Source organism: Lepidochelys kempii, chromosome 4, assembly GCF_965140285.1.
Source record: "Lepidochelys kempii isolate rLepKem1 chromosome 4, rLepKem1.hap1, whole genome shotgun sequence".
Lineage (NCBI taxonomy): Eukaryota > Metazoa > Chordata > Testudines > Cheloniidae > Lepidochelys > Lepidochelys kempii.
The window spans coordinates 26,202,559-26,212,433 of record NC_136383.1 but is presented as its reverse complement, the minus strand read 5'-3'; the positions used below and the strand labels follow the sequence as shown (position 1 = coordinate 26,212,433).

The following is a 9,875-nucleotide window of genomic DNA, read 5'->3' as shown; positions in this document are numbered from 1 at the left end:
CTGGCTAACCTAGTGAGGAGGGCTTTAAACTAGGTTCACCGGGGGAAGGAGACCAAAGCCCTGAGGTAAGTGGGAAAGCGGGATACCGGGAGGAAGCACAGGCAGGAACGTCTGTGAGGGGAGGGCTCCTGCCTCATACTGAAAATGAGGGGCGATCAGCAGGTTATCTCAAGTGCTTATATACGAATGCACAAAGCCTTGGAAACAAGCAGGGAGAACTGGAGGTCCTGGTGATATCAAGGAATTATGACGTGATTGGAATAACAGAGACTTGGTGGGATAACTCACATGACTGGAGTACTGTCATGGATGGATATAAGCTGTTCAGGAAGGGCAGAAAAGGTGGGGGAGTAGCACTGTATGTAAGGGAGCAGTATGACTGCTCAGAGCTCTGGTACGAAACTGCAGAAAAACCTGAGTGTCTCTGGATTAAGTTTAGAAGTGTGAGCAACAAGAGTGATGTAGTGGTGGGAGTCTGCTATAGGCCACCGGACCAGGGGGATGAGGTGGATGAGGCTTTCTTCTGGCAACTCGCAGAAGCTACTAGATTGCACGCCCTGGTTCTCATGGGTGACTTTAATCTTCCTGATATCTGCTGGGAAAGCAATACAGTGGTGCATAGACAATCCAGGAAGTTTTTGGAAAGCGTAGGGGACAATTTCCTGGTGCAAGTGCTAGAGGAGCCAACTAGGGGGGAGCTTTTCTTGACCTGCTGCTCACAAACCAGGAAGAATTAGTGGGGGAAGCAAAAGTGGATGGGAATCTGGGAGGCAGTGACCATGACTTGGTTGAGTTCAGGATCCTGACACAGGGAAGAAAGGAAAGCAGCAGGATACGGACCCTGGACTTCAGGAAAGCAGACTTCGACTCCCTCAGGGAACGGATGGCTAGGATCCTCTGGGGGACTAACATGAAGGGGAAAGGAGTCCAGGAGAGCTGGTTGTATTTCAAGGAATCCCTGTTGAGGTTACAGGGACAAACCATCCCGATGAGTCGAAAGAATAGTAAATATGGCAGGCGACCAGCTTGGCTTAACGGTGAAATCCTAGCGGATCTTAAACATAAAAAAGAAGCTTACAAGAAGTGGAAGGTTGAACATATGACCAGGGAAGAGTATAAAAATATTGCTCGGGCATGTAGGAATGAAATCAGGAGGGCCAAATCGCACCTGGAGCTGCAGCTAGCCAGAGATGTCAAGAGTAACAAGAAGGGTTTCTTCAGGTATGTTGGCAACAAGAAGAAAGCCAAGGAAAGTGTGGGCCCCTTACTGAATGAGGGAGGCAACCTAGTGACAGAGTATGTGGAAAAAGCTAATGTACTCAATGCTTTTTTTGCCTCTGTCTTCACTAACAAGGTCAGCTCCCAGACTGCTGCGTTGGGCATCATAACATGGGGAGTAGATGGCCAGCCCTCTGTGGAGAAAGAGGTGGTTAGGGATTATTTAGAAAAGCTGGACGTGCACAAGTCATGGGGCCGGACGAGTTGCATCCGAGAGTGCTAAAGGAATTGGCGGCTGTGATTGCAGAGCCATTGGCCATTATCTTTGAAAACTCGTGGCGAACGGGGGAAGTCCCAGATGACTGGAAAAAGGCTAATGTAGTGCCAATCTTTAAAAAAGGGAAGGAGGAGGATCCTGGGAACTACAGGCCAGTCAGCCTCACCTCAGTCCCCGGAAAAATCATGGAGCAGGTCCTCAAAGAATCAATCCTGAAGCACTTACGTGAGAGGAAAGTGATCAGGAACAGTCAGCATGGATTCACCAAGGGAAGGTCATGCCTGACTAATCTAATCGCCTTCTATGATGAGATTACTGGTTCTGTGGATGAAGGGAAAGCAGTGGATGTATTGTTTCTTGACTTTAGCAAAGCTTTTGACACTGTCTCCCACAGTATTCTTGTCAGCAAGTTAAGGAAGTATGGGCTGGATGAATGCACTATAAGGTGGGTAGAAAGTTGGCTAGATTGTCGGGCTCAACGGGTAGGTGATCAATGGCTCCATGTCTAGTTGGCAGCCGGTGTCAAGTGGAGTGCCCCAGGGGTCGGTCCTGGGGCCAGTTTTGTTCAATATCTTCATAAATGATCTGGAGGATGGTGTGGATTGCACTCTCAGCAAATTTGCGGATGATACTAAACTGGGAGGAGTGGTAGATACGCTGGAGGGCAGGGATAGGATACAGAGGGACCTAGATAAATTGGAGGATTGGGCCAAAAGAAATCTGATGAGGTTCAGTAAGGATAAGTGCAGGGTCCTGCACTTAGGACGGAAGTGCTACAGACTACCGCTACAGACTAGGGACTGAATGGCTAGGCAGCGGTTCTGCGGAAAAGGACCTAGGGGTGACAATGGACAAGAAGCTGGATATGAATCAGCAGTGTACCCTTGTTGCCAAGAAGGCCAATGGCATTTTGGGATGTATAAGTAGGGGCATAGCGAGCAGATCGAGGGATGTGATTGTCCCCCTCTATTCGACATTGGTGAGGCTTCATCTGGAGTACTGTGTCCAGTTTTGGGCCCCGCACTACAAGAAGGATGTGGATAAATTGGAGAGAGTCCAGCGAAGGGCAACAAAAATGATTAGGGGTCTGGAACACATGACTTATGAGGAGAGGCTGAGGGAACTGGGATTGTTTAGTCTGCAGAGGAGAAGAATGAGGGGGGATTTGATAGCTGCTTTCAACTTCCTGAGAGGTGGTTCCAGAGAGGATGGTTCTAGACTATTCTCAGTGGTAGAAGAGGACAGGACAAGGAGTAATGGTCTCAAGTTGCAGTGGGGGAGGTTTAGGTTGGATATTAGGAAAAACTTTTTCACTAGGAGGGTGGTGAAACACTGGAATGCGTTACCTAGGGAGGTGGTAGAATCTCCTTTCTTAGAAGTTTTTAAGGTCAGGCTTGACAAAGCCCTGGCTGGGATGATTTAATTGGGGATTGGTCCTGCTTTGAGCAGGGGGTTGGACTAGATGACCTCCTGGGGTCCCTTCCAACCCTGATATTCTATGATTTAATAGATCTCTATCATATCACCACTTTGTTGTCTCTTTTCTAAGCTGAACAGTCCTGGTCTTTAATTTCTCCTCATATGGAAGCTGTCCCATACCACTAATCATTTTTGTTGCCCTTCTCTGTACTTCTTCCAATTCTAATATATCTTTTTTGAGATGGGGCGACCAGAACAGCATGCAGTATTCAAGGTCTGGGCGTACCATGGATTTATATAGTGGCATTATGATATGTACTGTCTTATTTGTTATCCCTTTCCTAATGGTTCCTAACAGGGTTGGTTTTGGGGTTGTGTGTGTGGGTGGTTTTGTTTTTTATTTTTGACTGACACTGCATATTGAGCAGATGGTTTCAGAGAACTATCCACAATGACTCCAAGATCTTTCTTGATTGGTAACCGCTAATGTAGACCCCATCATTTTGTACAGTTGGGATAATGTTTTTCAATGTGCTCTACTTCGTATTTATCAACAATGAATTTCATCTGCCATTTTCTTGCCCACTTCACCCAGTTTTGGGAGATCCCCTTATAACTCTTTGCAGTTAACTTTAGACTTAACTATCTTGAGTAATTTTATACCCTCTGCAGACTTTGCTATCTCACTGTTTACCCTTTTTTCCCCAGATCATGTATGAATATGTTGAACAGCACTGGTCTCAGAACAGATCCTTGGGAGGTGCTATTTACCCCCTCCATTTATTCCTACCCTTTGTTTATTATCTTTTCACCAGTTACTGATCCATGAGAGGAGGATGGTTCCTCTTATCCCATGACTACTTAGTTTTCATAAGAGACTTTGGTGAGGGAACTTGTCAAACGCTTTATGAAAATGCAACTAGACTGTATCCACTGGGATTAGCCTTTTCTATATGTTTGTTGACCCCCCTCAAAGAATTCTAATAGATTGGTGAGGCATGATTTCCCTTTACAAAAGCCATGTTGACTTTTCCTCAAGAAAGTATGTTTATTTATGTGTCTGATAACTTGGTTGAGACTATAGTAAAGAACAGAATTATCTGGTACTCAGGTTAGGCTTACTGGCCTGTATTTTCCAGGATTCCCTCTGGAGACTTTTTAAAAAACTGGTGTCACATTAGCTATCCGCCAATCACCTAGTAGAGGCTGATTTAAGTGATAGGTTACGTACCAAGTTAGGAGTTCTGCAATTTCATATTTGAGTTCCTTCAGAACTCTTACGTGACTTATTACTGTTTATCAATTTGTTTCAAAACCTGCCCTGCTGACACCCCAATCTGGGGCAGTTCCTCAGATTTGTCACCTAAAAAGAATGACTCAGGAGTGGGAATCTCCCTCACATCCTTTGCAGTGAAAACCAATGCAAAGAATTAATTTAGCTTCTCTGCAATGACCTTGTTTTCCTTTGTTGCTCCTTTAGCACCTCTCTTGTCCAGTAGCCCCACTGACTGTTTGGCAGGTTTCTTGCCTCTGCTGCACTTAAAAAATTGTTTTTTAGTTTTTGTGTCTTTTCCTAGTTGCTCTTCACATTCTTTTTTGTCCTGGCTAATTATGGTTTTATACCTAACTTGCTGGAGTTCATGCTCCTTTCTATTTTCCGCAGTAGGATTTGACTTCCAATTTTTAAAAGATGTCTTTTTGTCTCTGACCACCTGTTTTACTCTGTCATTTAGCCATGGTGGCATTTTTTCACTCCTCTTAGTGTTTATTTCTTGGTACAGGGGGGTGGGGGGGGGTGGTTTACATATAGTTTGAGGCTCTATTATGGTGTTTTTTTAAAAGTTTCTATGCTGCTTGCAGGCATTTTATTCTTGTGACTGTTCCTTTTAATTTCCATTTAACTAGCCGCCTCATTTTTTATGTAGTGTCCCTTTTTGAAGTTAAATGCTACCGTGGTGGGTTTCTTTGGTATTCCCCCCCCCCCATAAGGATGTTAAATGTAATTACATAATGGTTGCTGTTACAGAGCAGTTCAGCTATATTCACCTCTTGAACCAGATTCTGTGTTCCACTTAAGACTAAATTTCTAAGAATTTCTTTGTGGGTTCCAGAACTAGCTGCTCCTGGAAGCAGTCATTAATGGTGTCTAGAAATTTTATCTCTGCATCCCATCCTGAGGTGACATGCTGTCCGTCCGTATGGGGAAAGTTGAAATCCCCCATAGTCATTGGGTTTTCTGTTTCTGAGCCTCAAGCATTTCACAATTACTGTCACCATCCTGGTCAGGTGGTTGGTAATAATATTCCTATTCCTATATATGGAATTTCTATGCACAGAGATGCTACTATGATACTGTTTGATTCATTTAAGATATCTACTATATTTGACTGGATACTTTTTTGACATAGTGTCACTCCCCCACCAGTGTGACCTACTCCATCATTCCTATATATTTCATACCCTGGCATTACTGTGTCTTATTATTGTTGTTCCACCGAGTTTCTGTGATGCCTGTTAAAAGAAGATATCGATGTAATACCAGACACTCTGTTTCACCTTCTTAGTATTTAGACTTCTTGCATTTGTGTATAAGCACTTATAAAATTTGTCACTATTTAGTTCTCTGCCTTCATGTGATGTAATTGCATGGGACTTTTTCATGTGACTGTTTTTCTTCAGTTCCTACTTGTAACTTATCAACTTTTATCCTCTCCTTTTTACTAGGATATAGAGTATACACTTTAATGAATGTAAGGGATGTTTCTGACCGAACAGTGTGATTCTCTGCACCTCCTGGCTTTCCCCCAGCTCTTAGTTTAAAAAGGTTGTAGAGGAGTTTTTAATTTTAATTTTACATGCCAGCAATCTGGTTCTGTTTTACTTCAGGTGGAACCCATCTTTCCTGTATAGGCTCTTCCTTTCCCAAAAGGTGTCTCAATTCCAAACAAACCTAAATCCCTCCTCTAAACACAGTCATCTCATCCAGGGATTGAAACTATTCAGTTCTGCCTGTCTAACTGGCCCTGACTGTGGAACTGAAAAAATTTCAGAGAAAGCTGCCATGGAGGTCCTGGACTTCAATCTTTTACCTATCAGCCTCAATTTGGCCTGTAGGACCGCTCTCCTACCTTCCCCTCTGTTATTGGTACCTACATGTACCATAACTACTGGCTCCTCTGCAGCACAAAGTAAAACTATTTCCCCATGTTTATTCCCCTCCCCCCCCACTGTTCCTCAGACGTTCTTGTCAACTGCTGGAAATGGCCCACCTTGATTATCACTACAAAAGATTTTCTTTTCTCCCTTCTCCCTCTCCCCTGCTGGTCATAGCTCATCTTAATGATCACTCTCCTTACAGTGTGTATGGTAACACCCATTGTTTCATGTTCTCTGTGTATATAAATCTACCCACTGTATTTTCCACTGAATACATCTGATGAAGTGAACTGTAGCTCAGGAAAGCTCATGCGCAAATAAATTGGTTAGTCTCTAAGGTGCCACAAGTCCTCCTTTTCTTTTTGCCAATACAGACTAACACGGCTGCTGCTCTGAAACCAACTATCTATATTTCTACATATCTACATTTTTACAGTGGAATCCAGTTTGAATTTTGAACCTGTAATGATCACCCCCACTTTAGGGAGTGGGCAGCTTCTCCCTAAAGGCTCAAAAACAAATTGAACAAACAACTGAAGTCCATTTAAGAAAAAAAACACCAAAACAGCCCACCACCATTTATCATTTTTACAAATGTTTAAACCCATCTCATGCTTTACAGAAAGGGACGTGCCTGCTGACAGCTTGGGGTTGGCAGCGCTGCCATGGACAAGATCCCAAGGTGGCATCTTTATTTTGGATCACCTTCAAAGCTCTTTAATATTCCAGACTGCGGAGAAAGCGGCTCTCCCCACCCCGGCAGGAGCCACTGCTCCACCCGAGGATGTAATTTAGCCAGGGCTTAAGGCAGCGCGCTCCTCTCCTGCGCATCCGTCGCTGCAGGCCAAGTGGCACAGGGGCAGGCGGGGGCTCCCGCTCCCCCAGGGCTGGGTTCTCTGCTGCCAGCCGGAGAAGCCGTTTCAAGAGACCCGCGTTCAGCCTGAGGGCAGGATCAGGCCCCCGGCCAGCAGGGGGGCCAGGGGACCGCTCCCGCGCGGGCGGGCTGCCTGCCGCTGCCGCTCCCGCTCCTGTGGCGTCAGCACGGTCTCGCCTCCCCGCGCGGGGCACAGGCTGCCAGGGGCCAGCGCCCCCCAGCCCCGCGGCGGCAGCCCGCCCTGGCCCGGCCCGGCCCGGCCCTGCGATGTGTGCGCGGCTCCGCCCCCTCCGCCCGCCGCGCTCCGGAGGCGGGGGGCGGGCTCAGCCAGCCAGCCAGGGTGGGCGGGAGGTCGGCAGCAGGAAGGCGCAGCGTGGCCAAGGGGGGGCTCCAGCGTCTCGCTGCTCCCGCGGGGACGGTCCGGTGCTGGCAGCATCTGCCCGGGCAGCGCGGCGGCGCCTCTCTCTCGCCAGCCGCCGCGGGAGCCTCCTCGATGTGCGAGAGGAGGTGGGAGCTGCTCGCCGGCCATCCCCGGGACTCGGCGCCCGCTCCATGCATCGCTGAGCCGAGCCGCCGCCAAGCCCGCTCCTGCTGCAGCCGCTAATCTCCCCTCCCCTCCCCGGCCCGCCCCGCTGCCTCCCGGCCGGCTGCTGCTCGCCTCCCTGCCGCGCTGCCGGACCCGCGCCGTTTGCTTCCACTCTGGCTGCCAGCACCGCGTCTTCATGAGCCCAGAGGATGTCCGGGAAGCATTACAAAGGGCCCGAAGTCAGCTGCTGTATCAAGTATTTTATCTTTGGCTTCAATGTCATTTTCTGGGTAAGTGCCACCGGTGCAACGCACGGAAAGGACCGTCAGGAGCGTGTGAAAAATACAAACCCGAGAGCGGTGTGTGTTCCTCCTCCTCCGCAGCCTCCCAGATAAGCCGCATCCATCCCCCGTCGCTGTGATCACACAGGTTCGCACGTTGGCCGCTGCCTGCCTCTTGAAACAAAGCTTTCTCCCGCTTCCCTCCTCCCTCTTCATTGCTTTTGTTGTAGGTGTGAAGAGTGTCCCTCCCCTCCCCCCTTGTCATGGAAGAAGTAGGGAATTGAGGAGACACCCAGGCCTGGAGAATGGGTTGATCTGCATGTGTTGTTGTGATGTCCCCGAGGAAAATCGTAGATCAAGTTCGAGGAGCAATGCAGTTTGGGAGGATGGTTACACAGCGACTTGTAGGGTTATGCAGGTGGTTTGCTGTGATTCGATATTGTTTAATAATAATAATGCGAGCGACGAAACTGTGTTTCCCCCCTCTGAAGCCCAGGCTCTTACAATGGTTCGGTTGAGCATTTGCTTGACAGTGGCTGTGTTGCTGGTCTTGTCTTGGTTGTACTGTATCCTGTGGCACCATCTGTAGCATTGTGTATGGAGTAGTCAGAGCTGTGTATTGGAGTGTAACTTGCATATAATAATAATTCTAGCAGGTTTTTTATATGCCTGTTTTGAATGAGATACGCGTTTAACATGATGCATAATCTATAAAGTCAGGGTCAATACAGCAGATGGGTTTATACGTTATTGGAAACAATAAAATATGGCCTCATCCATGTATTATCGTTCATTATAGCAGGAGGGGGGCTCTTGTATTTATAAAGCACATCTCGCTGTAATTTATACCAATTAGCAATGATGAAGACAGACTTATGTGCTGGGGGGGGGATGACTGTGGAAGCATGTGTGAACACAGACTCAGAATGCAGGAATTTAAAGATTGGCAATAAAAGATTCTGAACTCCATTATTACAGATGGGGAAAACTGTTACTTTTCCTTTCTCATCTCATCACCAGTACAGAGCTTCTGATTACCTTCAGCACCCATGGAAAAAATAGATAAGGACCAGGTGATAATAAGTGTTTAGTGATGATGTGATGTCTCTTTTCCTAGAAAGTAAAGATCTCTGGAAGACTGTCATAGTTTTTTAAAGTGGTTATTTTGAACAAACAAAAACGAAACTTGATTTATTTTTTTTAACATAATCTTAAAATAGTTCACTCATTTTATATTAATGTTTACTTGTCCCCTTCCTTACCTCGTATCACACATGGTACTTTAAAGCATCACACGGTGTCTTTCAACAGCCGCATGAATTGTTTTGTTTGCTCCAGTTTTAAAGGTGTGTGTGTGTGTGTGTGTGTGTGTGTTTAATTCCTCTACATGTCTGATGCAATGAACACAGATGTTTTCTGGCAAAAAAAACAGAAGGGTTTGCACTTGCAGAATACCTGTATACCATTTCAGTGGCCCTCAGGATCAACCGGGAGAAGGATTATTTTGATACCCTAATAAATTATATATAGAATAAATGTGGTGTGTTTCTTGGCCAACCAGTCATTTTCAATGAGTGAGATACTATGCTTCTCCCTATTTAACTGTGCTTGCCTCGACCTATAAATACTAAGTATGTGGACAATGGCAGTTGGATCAGTGTCTTTTTTTCTTATGTCGGCTTATATGTTTGCATGAAAGGGACACAGGAGGCTAACAGATTATTTACTACTTTTCCTGTTGGTTGGCTGAGGCTCACTCAGTTTAGCTATCAAAATGAATAGCAGAGTTCCATGTGTCACAGTGGAATTGGTGGATACCAGATTTCTGAGGGAAGGTCCTTGGGCCGTATGGTGCAGTGGGAGAGGCGGCCGCTGGACTGGGAATCAGGAGGCTTGAGTTTATTTCCAACTCTGCTGTTGGCTTGTTGTGTGGCCTCGATATCTGAATTTCCCTATTGGCAAAATGCAGTCCATGATACTTGCCCTCCTTTACAAAGCCCCTTGAGATATACAGCGCTTTTCATCTATAGAGGAGTTATGTGTTTTTATTGTCTTAGTTACTTTCTCAAAACAGTACTGGCTTTTTGTGAAGAGAGGCCACATGTACCACAGTTCCAAATAATA

General features: G+C 46.3%; 1 protein-coding gene across 3 annotated transcripts in view; it reads left to right on the top strand.

Annotated features, from left to right (window-relative positions):
- The first annotated feature begins 7,143 nt into the window (after window positions 1-7,143).
- TSPAN5 (tetraspanin 5) overlaps window positions 7,144-9,875 on the top strand; it is a 117,787-nt gene continuing 115,055 nt past the window's right edge. Inside the window, exon 1 of one of the 3 annotated variants that reach the window (XM_073340760.2) lies at window positions 7,144-7,760. In XM_073340760.2, coding sequence (XP_073196861.1) covers window positions 7,680-7,760 — 81 coding nt within the window. In that variant the 5' untranslated portion in view covers window positions 7,144-7,679. The remainder of the gene's footprint in view (window positions 7,761-9,875) is intronic. The other 2 variants (XM_073340758.2, XM_073340759.2) reach the window with 2 other exon arrangements.